At 44.3% G+C, this 19,711-nt stretch overlaps 1 protein-coding gene across 1 annotated transcript in view; it reads left to right on the top strand.

The window, feature by feature from the left end:
• FAM171A1 (family with sequence similarity 171 member A1) overlaps positions 1 to 18,665 on the top strand; it is a 69,473-nt gene extending 50,808 nt beyond the window's left edge. The window contains exons 6-8 of the mRNA XM_072154270.1: positions 14,180 to 14,296; positions 14,851 to 14,965; positions 15,968 to 18,665. Coding sequence (XP_072010371.1) covers positions 14,180 to 14,296; positions 14,851 to 14,965; positions 15,968 to 17,522 — 1,787 coding nt within the window. The 3' untranslated portion in view covers positions 17,523 to 18,665. The remainder of the gene's footprint in view (positions 1 to 14,179; positions 14,297 to 14,850; positions 14,966 to 15,967) is intronic.
• Positions 18,666 to 19,711: the final 1,046 nt, after the last annotated feature.

Genomic DNA, 19,711 nt, shown 5'->3' with positions numbered 1-19,711 from the left:
AGACGATGCAAAGTTTGGACAACCCGAAAATATGACTGATGTCTGCCAACCAAAGACAGCAGAGGCATCGCCAGAATGACCTGGAATGAAGTGCGAAACGAAACACCAGCCAATTGTAGGCTGAATTGACCTTCATCCTAGCTTTGTGTATATATATATATATATATATATATATATATATATATATACCACAAGAGGTTAAGTTTGGAAGTCCCTACCACAGCCAAAACTTATCTTCCTGTCTTGTAGAGGTGACCCTTGGCTAGTACCGTAGCTGGATTTGGGCCACAACCTTCTGCTAAGGAGTTCTTATAGAGACGTCCCCATCTACAAGGAAATGGATACGTTGCTTCGTGCTGCTGCCTCCGTAACGAGATCGGGAAATGTGTTTTGCTGACTCCACAAGGAGACGATGACCTGGTCACCGCGCTCACATGTGATTTATCCTGTCGTCTTGCCAATCTCGATAGACCTTAGACTTTTATTGTCTAGGCAAAAAGAGTATAGTGACGCCAAGGTAGACCTATAAATCCAGGAAGTGCAGTATACGCTGTGTAGGGTCTATATTGAGGGCATAATACACGTCGTGTTGTGTATGGCCACCAATAGACGGAGATTAGAAGATGAATGGAGGTGACAGGTATGGACCCACGAAGGCCCCACGTTCGTGGGTTTATAGATACACAAGGGATGAAAAGAGTTAGTATATGGTGTGTGGACCCTGTCAGGTGGATTATCTCCTGAAGGTCAAATGGTCTCCATATGAAGACTACTAGTAGGAGTCCTGGTGCTCGTATGGTGGGGCTACAGCTTTTGAAATGGTAGAGATTTTGGTAACCTTCTTTTTGGGTAGACCCCTCAGAAGATCAATGATTAAGGCGTTGGTATCAAGGGGTCTGTCCACGTTCTCTGGACGTGTATGGTAACATATCCACTTGGTGACCACCTCTCCTTTTGTGATGGGGCTCAGGATCAATTCTTCTAGAGTTGGATGAGGCTTCCGGTGGTAGAACACGTGTCTTTCACATGTATAGGACACGACAAGGTGGAAATAATGGGGCAGATTTACTTACCTGGCCCATTCGCGATCCAGCGGCGCGTTCTCTGCGCTGGATTCGGGTCCGGCCGGGATTTATGATGGCAGTTCCTCCGCCATCCACCAGGTGGCGCTGCTGCGCTGAAGTCCGCTGGAATGCCTGGAAATACACCGGCCTATCCTGGATGAAGGTGAGTGAAATTTTCGTGACACAATTTTTTTTTTAAATGCAGCGGTTTTTCCGAATCCGTCGGGTTTTCGCTCGGCCACGCCCCCCGATTTCCGTCCCACGCATCCCGGCGCCGATGCGCCACAATCCGATTGAGTGCGCCAAAATCCCGGGGCAATTCAGGTATAATCTGCGCAAATCGGAAATATTCGGGTAACACGTCAGGAAAACGTGAATCGGGCCCTTAGTAAATGACCCCCAATGTGTTTTGAAGAAACTTTTTAATATATTTTAAGATAATGGTCTGTATGAAGTGATATTGGAAGGGTCTGCCATTACTGTCAACAATTGGGATGTCCTCCATACTGGATGCTACTTTAAGCTTTTGCTTGACAGGATCAGTAGAGATCAGAACCCCCCACGATCACAATATCATGACTAATCATACAAGGCAGGAAAACTGGAATTTGATGACTGATAGATCGTTGTCCAACAATATTGACCCGTGTCGGCGTTTATTTACTAGGGCGGCCACTGATGAGCGGTAATCTCTGAGCCTAGTCAGTTACAAAAAGGGGAAAGTAAAGATGTTGTGGGTGAACTGCTTACAGGAAAGTAATGTGTCAGCTTTATGGGCGATCTGGGAGTCATTTCCTACTTTTTTTTTTTTTTTTTTACAAGAGCATCTTGTAGTTGTAGACGGCCCCGAGCTTTGTTGTAGGTCTGCAGCTGGGCCACATTCTTCTGCCTTTACACATTTCTATAGTCTACCTTATTACAACCATGTAAATATACATACATATTCACATACATACTCGCATACATACATACTCGCATGCATACATACTCGCATGCATACATACTCACTCGCATGCATACATACATACTCACTCGCATGCATACATACATACATACTCACTCGCATGCATACATACATACATACATACTCACTCGCATGCATACATACATACATACTCACTCGCATGCATACATACATACATACTCACTCGCATGCATACATACATACTCACTCGCATGCATACATACATACATACATACTCACTCGCATGCATGCATACATACATACATACTCACTCGCATGCATGCATACATACATACATACTCGCATGCATGCATACATACATACATACTCACTCGCATGCATGCATACATACATACATACTCACTCGCATGCATACATACATACATACTCACTCGCATGCATACATACATACATACATACTCACTCGCATGCATACATACATACATACATACTCACTCGCATGCATACATACATACATACATACTCACTCGCATGCATACATACATACATACTCACTCGCATGCATACATACATACTCACTCGCATGCATACTCGCATGCATACATACTCACTCGCATGCATACATACTCACTCACTCACTCGCATGCATACATGCCTGCATACTCGCCTGCATATTCGCATGCATATTGGCATACATACTCGCATACATACATACTCACTCACTCGCATGCATACATACATTCATACTCACTCACTCGCATGCATACATACATTCATACTCACTCACTCGCATGCATACATACATTCATACTCACTCACTCGCATGCATACATACATACATACTCACTCGCATGCATACATACATACATACTCACTCGCATGCATACATACATACATACTCACTCGCATGCATACATACATACATACTCACTCGCATACATACATACATACTCACTCGCATGCATACATACATACATACTCACTCGCATGCATACATACATACATACTCACTCGCATGCATACATACATACATACATACATACTCACTCGCATGCATACTCGCATGCATACATACTCACTCGCATGCATACATACTCACTCACTCGCATGCATACATGCCTGCATACTCGCCTGCATATTCGCATGCATATTGGCATACATACTCGCATGCATACTCGCATACATACTCGCATACATACATACTCACTCACTCGCATGCATACATACATTCATACTCACTCACTCGCATGCATACATACATTCATACTCACTCGCATGCATACATACTCACTCGCATGCATACATACTCACTCACTCACTCGCATGCATACTCACTCGCATGCATACTCACTCGCATGCATACTCACTCACTCACTCGCATGCATACTCACTCACTCGCATGCATACTCACTCACTCGCATGCATACTCACTCACTCGCATGCATACTCACTCACTCACTCGCATGCATACTCACTCACTCACTCGCATGCATACTCACTCACTCACTCGCATGCATACTCACTCACTCGCATGCATACTCACTCACTCGCATGCATACTCACTCACTCGCATGCATACATACTCACTCGCATGCATACATACTCACTCGCATGCATACATACTCACTCACTCGCATGCATACTCGCATGCATACTCGCATGCATACTCGCATGCATACTCGCATGCATACTCGCATACATACTCGCATACATACTCGCATACATACATACACACTCACTCGCATGCATACATACACACTCACTCGCATGCATACATACACACTCACTCGCATGCATACATACACACTCACTCGCATGCATACATACACACTCACTCGCATGCATACATACACACTCACTCGCATGCATACATACACACTCACTCGCATGCATACATACACACTCACTCGCATGCATACATACACACTCACTCGCATGCATACATACACACTCACTCGCATGCATACATACACACTCACTCGCATGCATACATACATACTCACTCGCATGCATACATACATACTCACTCGCATGCATACATACATACTCACTCGCATGCATACATACATACTCACTCGCATGCATACTCGCATACATTCATACTCACTCGCATGCATACATACTCACTCGCATGCATGCATACTCACTCGCATGCATACTCACTCGCATGCATACTCACTCACTCACTCGCATGCATACTCACTCACTCGCATGCATACTCACTCACTCGCATGCATACTCACTCACTCGCATGCATACTCACTCACTCACTCGCATGCATACTCACTCACTCACTCGCATGCATACTCACTCACTCACTCGCATGCATACTCACTCACTCACTCGCATGCATACATACATACTCACTCGCATGCATACATACATACTCACTCGCATGCATACATACATACTCACTCGCATGCATACATACATACTCACTCGCATGCATACATACATACTCACTCGCATGCATACATACATACTCACTCGCATGCATACATACATACTCACTCGCATGCATACATACATACTCACTCGCATGCATACATACATACTCACTCGCATGCATACTCGCATACATACATTCATACTCACTCGCATGCATACATACTCACTCACATACATTCATACTCACTCGCATGCATACATACTCACTCACTCGCATGCATACATACTCACTCACTCGCATGCATACATACTCACTCACTCGCATGCATACATACTCACTCGCATGCATGCATACATACTCTCACTCGCATGCATACATACTCACTCGCATGCATGCATACATACTCTCACTCGCATGCATACATACTCTCACTCGCATGCATACTCACTCACTCGCATGCATACTCACTCACTCACTCGCATGCATACTCACTCACTCACTCGCATGCATACTCACTCACTCACTCGCATGCATACTCACTCACTCGCATGCATACTCACTCACTCACTCGCATGCATACTCACTCACTCGCATGCTCACTCACTCACTCGCATGCATACTCACTCACTCGCATGCATACTCACTCGCATGCATACATACATACTCACTCGCATGCATACATACATACATACTCACTCGCATGCATACATACATACATACTCGCATGCATACATACTCACTCGCATGCATACATACTCACTCGCATGCATACATACTCACTCGCATGCATACTCACTTGCATGCATGCATACTCACTCGCATGCATACTCACTCGCATGCATACATACTCACTCGCATGCATACATACTCACTCACTCGCATGCATACTCACTCACTCACTCGCATGCATACTCACTCACTCACTCGCATGCATACTCACTCACTCACTCGCATGCATACTCACTCACTCGCATGCATACTCACTCACTCGCATGCATACATACTCACTCGCATGCATACTCACTCACTCGCATGCATACTCACTCACTCGCATGCATACTCACTCACTCGCATGCATACTCACTCACTCGCATGCATACTCACTCGCATGCATACTCACTCGCATGCATACTCACTCACTCGCATGCATACTCACTCACTCGCATGCATACATACTCACTCGCATGCATGCATACTCACTCGCATGCATGCATACTCACTCACTCGCATGCATACTCACTCACTCGCATGCATACATACTCACTCGCATGCATACATACTCACTCACTCGCATGCATACATACTCACTCGCATGCATACTCACTCGCATGCATACATACTCACTCACTCAATCACTCACTCACTCGCATACATACATACTCGCACACTCGCATGCATACTCGCATGCATACTCGCCTGCATACTCGCCTGCATATTGGCATACATACTCGCATGCATACTCGCATACATACTCGCATACATTCATACTCACTCACTCGCATGCATACATACATTCATACTCACTCACTCGCATGCATACATACATTCATACTCACTCACTCGCATGCATACATACATTCATACTCACTCACTCGCATGCATACATACTCACTCGCATGCATACATACTCGCACACTCGCATGCATACTCGCATGCATACTCGCATGCATACTGGCATGCATACTCGCATACATACTCGCATACGTACTCGCATACGTACTCGCATACATACATACTCACTCACTCGCATGCATACATACTCACTCACTCGCATACATACTCGCATACATACATACTCACTCACTCGCATGCATACATACTCACTCACTCGCATGCATACTCGCATACATAAATACATCTCGTCCCCAGTGCCCAGGAGGCTTCAAGGATACCAGACTAGACCTCCAGTAGTTCTGGAAGAGTCGGCAGATCTTTCTAACTTGTAATATGTAACATCAGAACGTTCTGAAAAATCTGTTCTTCACCCTTTCTGGGTCCTTGTCTGCTGCGGGGCCAATCTGCTTTGGGTCCTGATGCTAGTAGTATGTGCCAGGACCCAGAGAAGAAGAGTGGCACACATGCCATTTCTAGAACATGGTGTATGATACATGGAGTAGAAGAGGAATTGAGGTGAGAATTTAATTTTGGGGGGGGGGGCTCCATTATTACTTTTTTTATCTACATTAGGGTCTGTGTTTTTATGTTTATTCTACGTTATTTACACTGAGGAGCTACATTGGTTATTGCTCTGTGGTTTGTGGTTGCTCTGTGGTCTGTAATTTTTTTGGGCATCAATTCTTCTTGGTCTAATTTGGGGTCTTCATTATGTTATTAATGTGCATTTGGTTATTTTTTTTTTCTGCTCTGGGGTCTCTGTTCTTGTGATCTGCGGTTTTATATTTGTCTGGTCTGCATTCAACATTATAATTGTCTAATTTTGGGTGTACATTAATAACTGTCTGGTCTTAGATTTACATTGTTATTTATGGGACCCTTGGGACAAAAAAAGTTGTGCACCCCTGATAAACATAACGCAGATATGTAGGTTGGGGGGACATCTAGGACACCCTGTAACACACCCCGGTGGATATACCATAACTATATGAGATGTGAATCCAATATGGCTGTGTATTTATAGAAACCTTGTCATCCTTCTAGATGAGCTGCAGTATCACAAACCGCCTATAGATGAGAGTGGCGCTGTTTCTATGAGGAAGCAGCCATGTTTTTCTGATCAAACATTCATATCCAGCTCTTAATTGGATTTCCTTCAAGATCTGTTTAGCTCCGTAATACTTGGATTTCTAAAGATGATTAAGAGACATTAAATCAGATTCTGCAAACGCCTCGGAATAATCTGCAGATTAACATATAGGATGGAATAATGAGAGCAGCTGGGATATGCGAACCTGGAGTAAAGCGGATCTGTCGGCAATCATTACCTCAGAGCGCTGATAATTGTGTATGTTCCCCGTAAAATTCTGGATATTTTTCTATATTGTATTGTTCCTCTGTAATTCCGCCTACAAATTTATGAATACATTGACAAATGGGTGTGGTTTTAGTATTGGTGCAATCCTAAACAGTCAAAAAAAGAACGTTCTCAAAGGGTTAAAAGTCATTCAGAGACGTTTCTCTTCCCCCCACCACACTACAAAATTTGTTTCCAGAGAGGATTTTACTATTTTGGAGACGGCGGCGGAGGAAGTTGTATGGTTTGGGAATACACGGAAAGTCATTCTTGTTGCTTGGCAACTTTAAAAATAACTGTCTAAAAGTGAACGGATTCCAAGAATTCGTGGTTTAAAAAAAAAAAAAAAAAATGTAATTTATAAAAATAATGTAAATGTGTGTAAAAACTCCATAATAAATAAAAAAAATTGTATGCATAACAATGTAAAGGAGTTCTACCAACTTTGATTGTTATCTGGTGGCTAGGGGATACTAATCTGATTGGTGCATATACTGGGACCCCTAAGATCATAAGAATGGTCTCCTGTCCCCCGGTGCCATAGAGAATGAGCGCGGTCACATCCTATATTTGTCATTTCAATCAGTTGGGGGCACCTTAGAGTAAAAAATGTAACTATTTCATTTTTAAAAAATTCTTATAAAGTGTTAAAAAAAAACAAACCAGAAAACTCCCAGTTGAATGTAGTTTGTTACCATTTCAGGATGGGATTGTGAGGTTTTTAGCAGTTACAAAACTTTTTTCGTCTCCTATGGTTTAGTTGTTTTTTTTTTTTTTTTTTTTTTTTTTAGGGTTTTTTTGTATTTTCTTTACTTGTGGCGTTTTCTGGTTGAATGAGGTTTTATTTTTCCCCCCTTGAAAAACTTATCTGTAGTGGTTTTGTGATAATTGCAGTTTCTCTTCCACGTGTGTGAATTGGTTTGTAGTTGGAGCGCTCCATCAATTCAATATTCCCCGTATTTAAGGAATCTTCTGCATTCAGCGGATTTTTCCCTCTGCTGTCAGACCTCGTCTTGCCAATATGCTAATCCTGTGCGTTGCCTTAATTCCCACCCCCTCATCTCATTAAATCGGGGAACAGATGTCACATTTGCTGCTATGTAAGCTGCAGGTTTGTTCAGGGCTCTGCAATTTTTCTTCTTCAAAGACCTCCTATGTATAAGATGGACCCTGCTCACAGCAGCACGACCCCCCACCCCCTCCCCCGTCAGTAATTTCCGGCAATTTCCACTATTGATCAAAAGTTGTGACATGGGGATTATGGAATAGTCCGCTTTAGGAAGCTCAGCATTCTCTGATTTAGGTGCAGTACCAAACTCCACCACCGTACTATGTGGGGCAGTGTGCCAGCATGGAGTTGAACAGACTGCATCACTTGTGTAATCGTCTCTTCTTTTGCCAACTCTACACAAATTTAAAAAACTGGGGGAGGTTTCTTCCAAAACAGCGCCACCTCTGTCCGCAGGTTGTTTTGAGTCATTGCAGTTTAGCCCTATACAATTGTGAAGATCTGAGCTGCAACATTATACACTACCTGAGGTTAGGAGGTGGTCATGTTGTCCTAATTTTATTTTATTTTTAATTTTTTTAAGTGTTATTCCACTTTCCACACCGCCCCCTAGTGGAGTAAGATAGCAACCATTTTTGGGAACTTTGAGAAATCAGGTGTGCATCAGCTCACCCGGCCAACCGTGACCACTCTACCCACAATGACGACAAGAGGACTGAGTGACGTAAATTGCTAAATATTTAGATTCCTAACCCTATTTTGATGGTTATTAGTATATTTTTAGTATATTACATTACACTTGTGTTAAAGGCGGTCTGTCAGGACCAAAATCTCTCTACAACCAATCGTTGTGCTGTGTGGGGATCTTTCATAGGAGCAGAAATATACCTTTGTGGCCACAAACCCATGAAGCTTCATATGGATAATCCACTTTTTATGGATATGCAAATCAGCCTTCAAGTGCATTGGGGGCGGGTACAACGTGTCTGACTTGCCTACAGACAGCTGCAAGTGCTCCGGTTCACCTCTGGAATTATAGCCATCATTTTGACCGCTAACATTGCCTGTGTTGCTGCGGTCTGTAGCCAAAAATGGCAAATCTGTCTCTCCTCTGTTGCACTTGCAGACTAATTTGCATATTTATATAAAGATGATTATCTCTGTTTTGCTTCATCTGTTTCTGGCCACCAAGGTGTCTTTCTGCTCCTATGAGAGGCCCCTATTCAACGCTACCGTTAGTTTGGGAGGCGTTTTGTACCCGGCATAATCCCTTTAAGGGGTAAATATTTAATCTGCTCGGATGACTTTTGCTGATTCGTGTTTTATATTGAGTCATTGGCTGAGTTTTTAGTGTTAAGCATTTTGCACAGAATAAAATATCAATTCCAATTAAATATTAAACACACAAAACTCTGTGCGGTGCAAAGATTTGTTTGCACTACAAAGTCGTCTGCCGGCGCGAGATCTTCTGAAAACGCAAGCAAAGTGAACATCTGGCGCACGGCTCACAGTGTAAGAGATGCGGATATCTCCCGTCTGTTTTCTTTCGCTTCGGCTTGCAGGTGATTTTGTAAATTCTTGTCACATCTGACACATGACTGGATATTAGCATGACAATAGCGGGGTGTCAGCTGGTACCCGGGGAACACTAAAAGGAACAGTTGTCATGTCAAATAAGGGAACGTTTAACATGTTAAGGATGATTAAATATTAACAATTACCTAGGACTCCTTACAAGCTGATCTGCTGCTTGATGGCCTAACAAAATATTAAGGATTGTAGGTGAAAGCTCTAAAAATTTGTTATAACCTTTTTACTGGTGAACTTGAAGGGACTCATTGAACCAGAAGCCCTCCCAGGCTGGGTAGGAAATGTCCTTTCTAGAATTCCCTCTTTTATGTTTAATGTCACCCATTTACCTAGAAAAAAATCTACTCCAAAGGCCTTTGCAAATGAGCAGAGAAAAATACAAATGGTGGAGGTCTAGTTTTAACAATAAGTGATGTTTATTTGTAATAACTGATAGGAGAAGTTAGTGGAAACAAATACAGTTGTAGCGTACAAGCTAGCGGTCAAAGGACCTGAGGAGCACACCGGCAGCTGTGCCTGTCGAGGGGGATGCGGGAGCATCGGCCGTGTTGTCAGCAGAGGTGGATACGGTGCTCCGTGGTGGATCTGCGTAGATGCTTCAAGAGTGGGTATATCACGGGCTGGACAGGAGGAGCCAAGTGTGGTGTCGGTGTCCAGGCGGTAATGTGTACTCAGTGGTGTATGTACGCAGTATATAAGGGGGAAGGGGGGGGGGGTTGCACTCGTGGATGGCAGAGTGCGAGGGGTCCCTAGTAGGCCCTAATAGGGGCTGAGTGGGAGCCCTAGAAGTCCCTGGTTGGTCCTAAATTCGGGGCGGCGGCCCTAGATGGCCGTCGTCCCGACTGGAACCTGCCCCTGTCCTCGGCCGAGTAACCCTAGTTACGGCGGGGAGGGAAAAGGGGATGTGTGCAGGTTAGGACAAAAGCTGTGGGGATCACAGTAATATGTTGCAGGTAAGAGACAAGTTCAAAGGTAGAATAGTAGGGTGAAGAGGAAAATTCAAATATGAGTTTAAGGTACGAATCCCTTAATGTGGTATATGCTCCACCGACACACAGTGTCCCAGCGCTCACGCAGACAGCATCACTATACTGTCGCCTCCACTGCCAGTGCACCTACCTCTGGAGAACCTCCTTGACCTATACCTAGATCCCAGACTCGCCTCCGGTGCACCCCAACCCAATCCCTCTAGGCATGTTGCTAACTTCCACACCACAAGGGTCTTATTTCCCCTGATGAGCCTATATTCCATAGGTGAAACATGGCATGTAGGGAAGAATGACCTCACCAATGCATGGTGTAACTTGTCGCACGACTCGCACCACGCACAGTCATATACCACATTAAGGGATTCGTACCTTAAACTCATATTTGAATTTTCCTCTTCACCCTACTATTCTACCTTTGAACTTGTCTCTTACCTGCAACATATTACTGTGATCCCCACAGCTTTTGTCCTAACCTGCACACATCCCCTTTTCCCTCCCCGCCGTAACTAGGGTTACTCGGCCGAGGACAGGGGCAGGTTCCAGTCGGGACGACGGCCATCTAGGGCCGCCGCCCCGAATTTAGGACCAACCAGGGACTTCTAGGGCTCCCACTCAGCCCCTATTAGGGCCTACTAGGGACCCCTCGCACTCTGCCATCCACGAGTGCAACCCCCCCCCCTTCCCCCTTATATACTGCGTACATACACCACTGAGTACACATTACCGCCTGGACACCGACACCACACTTGGCTCCTCCTGTCCAGCCCGTGATATACCCACTCTTGAAGCATCTACGCAGATCCACCACGGAGCACCGTATCCACCTCTGCTGACAACACGGCCGATGCTCCCGCATCCCCCTCGACAGGCACAGCTGCCGGTGTGCTCCTCAGGTCCTTTGACCGCTAGCTTGTACGCTACAACTGTATTTGTTTCCACTAACTTCTCCTATCAGTTATTACAAATAAACATCACTTATTGTTAAAACTAGACCTCCACCATTTGTATTTTTCTCTAAGCTTTATAAGGTGGACGGGGTTGGGCACCCACGTTACCCACCCATTGTACTTTTCTTCCTTTGCAAATGAGCAGAAACGAGTCATCTTTTGCCTGAGACGAGACAAGTTTGGAGGCTGCAGGTGGGAGGTCACTTCAGCTATTTTCTGTTCTATAGCACCTAGAAACCTGCTGCTTGTGTCATATTAAAGATAATAATCTCATCTTTCAGGTCTCCTGTACAGAACCAGAGATACAGGCAGTTATAGATAAGATCCAGTTCCTGTCCATTTCTTTAACTCATATTTCCATTTGTCTTTAACTGCCTGCATCTGCAGTTTTGTAGCCCAAAGAACCACACCAAGAGCATGTTTCTAGGTACTAAAGGACTGAAGATGGGGGCATCTAAAGTGACACAACCCCCAGCCTCTAAACTTGACTCCTCTCGGGCAAAATGTGACTCTTCTCTGCTCATTTTTATAGCTGTAGCAGAAGCTACACTGTCTGCAGGGAGCACAGCAATGGGAGGATACACACCAGAAGCTACACTGTCTGCAGGGAGCACAGGGTACAGCAGTGTGAGGACATACCCAAAGAAGCTACAATCCTTTAATTTGGATCCCTATTTCACAGTCCTGCTGCTACTTACACACCCGCACACACACACACAGGTATGATTACACATCTCTCCATGGCCAATGCCCAAGACCGTCTGCAGGGATCACCGCAGTGGGAGGATACACCCCAGAAGCTACAATCCTGGAATATAAATCCATATATCACAGTCCTGCTGCTACTTACACACCCGCACACACACACACAGGTATGATTACACATCTCTCCATGGCCAATGCCCAAGACCGTCTGCAGGGATCACCGCAGTGGGAGGATACACCCCAGAAGCTACAATCCTGGAATATAAATCCATATATCACAGTCCTGCTGCTACTTACACACCCGCACACACACACACAGGTATGATTACACATCTCTCCATGGCCAATGCCCAACACGCAGTGGGAGGATACACCCCAGAAGCTACAATCCTGGAATATAAATCCATATATCACAGTCCTGCTGCTACTAACATACTCTAAGATATGATTACACAGATCTCCAGGGACCATGCCTAACACATGGTCAGGTCAGAATTGCTGAAATTTTTCCATTTTATTAGTTTTCCTTTTACAACAGATGTAGATGAGGGAAAGGTTCTGGAGCAGGTGTGAAAACAAGAGCAGCGGATGGAGGTGCCTTCTGCCACGGGGCCTCCATGACTGCTCTGTGCTCCATTGTCTGGGCCGGTCGTGTCATCTGTGCGGCCACTGAGCCGCGTCTGAGACGTAACCTCTCCACAACGCACAAGTAGGTTAAGAGGCAGTGACCAGAACAGAGATGTGACTGTAAATGGAGTGGATGAAGCCTCTGGTGAAAGGCCGGTCAGGGACAACAGGCTGGGGCCCCCATGCTGGGGGTGGGGGGGGCCCTCCAAGGTCAAGTATGAAATATCCTTTCTAGAATCCCCTCTTTTATGTGATATCCTACCTGTTTACCCAGAAAACAAATCTACTCCAAAGTCACATGCAAATGAACAGAGACGAGTCATCTTTTTCCTGAGACAAGTCAAGTTTAGAGGCTGGGGGTGGGGGGCTAGGTACACCCAGGCCATGGTGCTTGAGGGACCCCATTGTTTTAGAATTATGTCTCTTCTGAGGAGTGAACCAAGACATCAGTCTATGCGCGGAAAGTTTTATATGTCGGTTTTGTCCCATCCTGGGAAAGCTGGGTGACAACATGGAAACATCAGTAGAACAGGTTCTATTCATAATGTCGTCTACAGCGGCCTACCTCTCCGATCTGATCCGGTCACAGACGTCACTGTCTATTGTTTTCCACATTTGCATTGTAAATAACGTAAGCGGGGGCGTCAGACACTGCGAACATCAACGGTAAACATGAAGTTTTACATGTGAAAGAAAACGTAACATTTTTTTTATTTATTTTGTAAATTGCGCATTTTACTCATTCACGGTAAATGTTTTTGGGTGAACAGCTCCACCTAGTGGTCACTATCGGTAGTTGATGTTTTTGCTGTGTGTGTGTATGGCAGGGATGTATTTTTGTTGTGGTTTTTTTCTTCATAGAATAACTACAAGCTCTTCAGTACATAAGACGCACATGTGGCAGCTTCTTAAAGGGATGATCCTTGTTGTTGTTAATTTTCGATACATTTTGTTTACCGACAGGAACGTGGGTAAAGAGCAGCATCGGAATCATCCAGCAGGAAGGGCACCAATTGACGTGGACGTACATCGCCCCGCAGATGGGATACTGGGTCGCCGCCATGTCTCCTTCAAACCCAGGTGAGAAAATGGAAGGTAAAAACCATCCTTAAAGGGGTTGTCCACTTTCAGCAAATAACTGATATTGCTTGTGTAATGAAAAATTTTCCAGTATACTTTTCCAATAAAATTGTATCAATGATTTGCTGAAAGTGGACAACCCCTTTAATTGTCCTCCACTATTTTACTTAAAGGAATACTACCATCAAAATCCATCCTGATAAACCAGGGACTCTTAGATAAGGGGTACGGAGGGTCTCCGTTATGAGGAAGATTAAAACAACTAGATTTATTAAGTCTGGAAAAGAGACGACTACGAGGGGACATGATTAATGTATATAAATATATGAATGGTCCATACAAACAATATGGTGGAAAGTTGTTCCAGATTAAATCAAATCAAAAGACGAGGCGGCACTGTCTCCGTCTGGAGGTGCCAAACCTTGTAGAGGCGCACACCCCTAACACCTGGTTGTCAATTGTGTCGGATATTTCCAGGAAACGTAAATACACTACAGATTTGTGAATTGATCCCTTGGCACCAACTTAGTGGGTTTTTTTGTTTTTTTTTTCAGATCCCGTGGTTACACCCGATATCACCAGTTACCACACGTTATTCCTCCTGGCAATATTGGGAGGGATTGTGTTCATCCTCCTGGTTCTCTTCTGTCTCCTGCTGTATTACTGTAGGTAAGTGCCTCTACTAGATACTACTAGGGTTGTACATGTACATTGTATGGGATTTCTGTGTATGTGTAGGGGACGTCAGGCCCTGTACTTGCAATCAGATGGAGTGTGACACCTCTACGTCACCTAATTCTGTCTTATTCTGCAGCAGTTGCTCCTGCTCCTGCAGTTGCTCCTGCACCATAGACTCCAATGACCCTAGAAATGAACCCAAAAACGTGGATCCATTGATCACTAATCGAATAAAGCTGCCTGTCTACAACGCGTCTTCACGCTCCATTCATTAGCAAAAGAGCATCGGAAATTAAATTCCCCTCTCCTCCAGCAGTCTCAGAGACCGCGAATAGAAGTATGGTAGATCCCTGAGCGCTGTGCACAGCAATTTTCACCATTTCCATCGTATTGGAGCGTCAGGACACTTTGCTCTACATGGCACTCCATCATCTAGTGGGAAGGAGGACCCTTCCCCCTCCTCTCAGGGTTGGTAGCAGATAGACCCCCCCCTGTCAGGGTTTGTTTCATGTTTAGACATTACGGGGATAATGAGGTGATCGCTGTGGGTCCGCCTGTTGGGACCTCCATTGATGGTGAGAATCGGGCCCCAGCGGTCTGGAGAACTGTAATTCCGCTCCACTGATGGGTGGAGTGGCTATGACCAAGCGAATGGAGTGCCCAAAATAGATGAACGAGTTCCCCTTTCTACAGATCGTGGGGGTCCCTGCTGGCCCACACCGATCACCTCGTTAAAAAACATCAATTATCTCTGGCTGTGTGTGACACTAAAATTCAGTTTTTTGGCATCACAATTCGGCTCACAGCTTTGACAAAAATCTTGACATTCTGGAACCTTTTTCGGTCCGCCCCCACATGTTTAGAAAGGGACTTTGAAGTCTTGGACACTTCCCTCCTGCGCACACACCTGCATTATGTCAAAATATCTGACACTGAGTTTGTCTATTGTCATTTTTCCACAGTCCTAAAACTGTGTTTTTTTGGTTTACTTAGGAGGAAATGTTTGAAGCCGCGTCATCACCGGAAGCTGCAGCTCACATCTGCTTTGGATTCTTCCAAGAAAGATCAAGCCACATCAATGTCTCACATCAACTTAATTAGCCCCGTCCACATGGAGATGATGTCCTCTAGTGGAGAGGTGGATATGCACACTCCCATGCTTAAGCCTTCATATAATACCTCACGGGACTTCAGCTCGAGAGAAGAGCTGCTCTCTCAAGATGAGAAGAGCCGATTGTCCTTGGATAACCTGACCCCGAGTGGGACTTTGAGACATGTGTACAATAAATCATTGGATCAGTTTATATTGAAGTCCAGAAAATCGGCAGACATCTCAGACGGCTTTGTGTCTCCCATGAAAGACGAGTACCGCCGGAGTTACAACTCTGTCATCTGTCAACCATTGTTTGAAAACAAAGATCCATCTGCAAACCACATCGCGGCAGGAAGCAAGTCAAACCTTCAGGAACAAAGTCACCCCGTGCCTTCTGCTCCTGAACAAGAGCAGGTCATAGACCGACGGCCTAATGAATGTATGATGTCTAGGTCTGTCGACCACCTTGAAAGACCGACCTCTTTCCCCCGTCCAGGTCAACTTATATGTTACAACTCAGTCGATCAGGTAAACGATGGAGTTTACCGGAATGTTTTACCCACGTTGGTTATTCCTGCTCACTACATGAAGCTACCAGGAGAACATCTCATCGTGTCTGCCGAACAACCCTACGAACTAGAACGCCTTCAAGCCGAGCTTCACGCTCAACATCCGCAGCAGGTACAGGCCTCCCAACTTAACGCCCAAGCTATGTCGCAGCAACATCTACAAGATGGCGAAAGCATGGAATGGAGCGGACAAAACACTGTGATGTCTGAGTCGGTTTCGATTCCGGCTTCGTTGAACGACGCAACCATCGCTCAGATCAATGGGGAAATGCAACTGCTGACCGAGAAAGCGTTGATGGAGCTCGGTGGAGGAAGACCCATGCCCCATCCCCGCGCTTGGTTTGTGTCTTTAGATGGCCGGTCGAACGCTCATGTAAGACATTCATACATTGATCTCCAAAGAGCAGGGAAGAACGGGAGTAACGACGCCAGCTTAGACTCTGGCGTTGACATGAACGAACCAAAATCTGGTCGGAAAGGAAGAAGTGAAAAATTTTCAAAGTTTCAACATCATCTATCTTCTCAGCACCCAACCTTACAGGAGCACCAGCAACATGAACAGAAGGTGTCAGACGGCATGGCTTACACACAGCTGGTTTATCTCGAGGATATGGACCAAAGCGGTAGCGAATGTGGGTCGGTGGTGTGTAGCCCTGAGGATAGTAGACCTTTCACTGAGGCACCAGCAAAAAAGAGCTGTGGCCAACTACCCAGCCTTCAGGAAGAGCCTATAAAACGGACTGCAGACTCCTCACCCGTGCCATTAAACAGCCCTGAACACGAGTACTCCAGTCACGACGACGGCTCCGACGACCAAGGAGAGAATAAAAAAAGCCCTTGGCAGAAACGGGAGGAGCGCCCCCTTCTGGCCTTCAACATGAAATGAGTTCCTGGGTTTACGAAATGGAGTAGTTAATTGCCAAATATTTTTAATTTTTTTTTCTTTTGGGAATGCTTACTTTTGTAGGGGGATGGGGGGTCTCTTTGTGAAATCGGACCCGATCTTCGACTAGGCTCACAGAAGGTTTTTTTTTTTTTTCTCGAGGAAATGGATTTTGTGGAAACTTTAGTGAAGAAGTGAGTAGAAGTTAAGTGTAGCACTTCCCCAGCCTTTCTTTTTGTACCGAACTATTAAGAAGTTGACTGTTTCTCGCTAGGTCCTGACCACTAATCTCCCCGTGACGGGAGCGCGTGATGACAAATTGTAGTTTTTTTGAAAAAAACCAATAGTATCACAAAGTTCACTGTATATCTGCAGTCTACAGAGTCGATGTAGACATTACCGGGGAGAAAAACAAGGCTATGCATTGCTGCTTTTACACCGACTGATGTTTTTTGCCTAAACGCCGCTTTTTATTTTAATTTTTTTTTTTAATGAGGCTGTAAAATGATATGGATATATGATATTCATTTTTTTTTACTTTTGTTTGTTTTTAATTTTTAACCTGCTTTTACCTTCTTTTGTAAATGTATTTCTACACAAAAGCTGTGAGCCTGATCTCTCTTTGGTATTAAAAAAAATAATAATAAAAAGCTCTTTTTTTTTTTTTCTACGCAAAACTTGAAAAAGTGCATTGTCCGATTTGTTTCCATAGAATTCGATCCCTATTCTCCAAGTGCCTTTTTTTAAGAAGCTTCCCAAATGTTTAATTCATCCGACTCCATTAGATGATTTTAATTTTTTTTTTCTGATTTATTTAATTTTTTTTTACTTGCATGCACAAGCTTTCACCTCCGCCCCCTTTCCCTCTTCCAATATCAGTATGATGTATGCTCTGTGTACCGTAGAGATCAACGTAGCTGAAAACTAGCAGACATCTAGACCCCCCCCCCCCCACCTAGCGTCACACGCATATTTATGTAAATATGGTTTCTGCTCATTTTGAGAGTTGATTCTACTGCCCCCTGTTGACTTGGAGGGCAGAGAATGTATGACTTTACTCTAACATTCGGAATTGCTGGAATGACTTTTCTGTGCATTCTCTTAAATGCTTGGTTATACAAGAATTATTAAAATAAAACCTTTGAAAACGAATTGTCAGTGACTTATTTTTTATTTTTTTTTCGAACCCGTGTTTAAAATATGGGGTGGGGGTAGTAGTTTGATCCTTGATTTCCGCATGATTTTCATTCATCTGATCTGAACTCTGCATGTCAGTTCAGTTGAGGTAAGAAGGATTCGGGCCATTAACTCTACCTGACACCATGTGAAGATGTCATTAAAGGGAAAAGATCACCAATTTTTACACCACCAAACTAACAATCCTTAGGCCTGGTATAAAATATCCTTTCTAGAATTTCCTCTTTTATGGTAAAACGACATTGCTTCCCTATAAAAAACAAAAAAAAACTCCCCTAAAGTCATGCAAATCAACAGAGAAGAGTCACTTTTCGTCTGCCAGTTGTCAGTTTTAGAGGCTGCAAGGGTAGCGTTGCTTCAAGCGTCCATATCTAGGGCTTTTAGCTAGTATACTGCTTATGGGGCAGATTTATTACATCCCATCGCTGCGTGCCTTCAGTATAATGAACCCCAGCCCCTCTTACTGATGTATCTGGCCCTTAGCTGCTCTGCCATACAATTCTGCTCTAGGCCCTGTCTGGTGTAGGATTGTGCTATTGCCGGTGACCGTTCAGCCCTCCACTCGCCATTGAGGGGGCATAAAGGGGAAAATAATCGCAAGGAATTTCTATTATTTTAGGGCTTGCACTCCAGAAAATGAATAAATAATAATGTCCCCCGTAGGTGCGAATTCAAGCTGCTGATAAAGATCCAATTCCAGTCTTTAATTTCCTGTTTCTTTGATTCTGTAGCACACAGAACCACTATCCACTATGATTTTTGAGATTCCTGTTCTTGGATTGATACCAGAACCATGATTCTAGCTATTTTAGATCCCAAGATAGAAGCTTCTGAAGTGATGCTCTACTCGAGCCTCTATTCGGGCAAAAAGTGTCTCTTCTCAACTCATTTGCATATGACTTTATTGATTATGTTCTTTCTAAGGTTGATGAGTGATATGAAACCTAAAAGGGAAATCTAGAAAGGATTTTCCATACTGCGTGACTGTTCTGTTG

This window comes from Engystomops pustulosus, chromosome 5, assembly GCF_040894005.1.
Source record: "Engystomops pustulosus chromosome 5, aEngPut4.maternal, whole genome shotgun sequence".
Taxonomy (NCBI): Eukaryota; Metazoa; Chordata; class Amphibia; order Anura; family Leptodactylidae; genus Engystomops; species Engystomops pustulosus.
The sequence above is the reverse complement of the archived record's forward strand: the minus strand, read 5'-3'. Positions and strand labels throughout refer to the sequence as shown.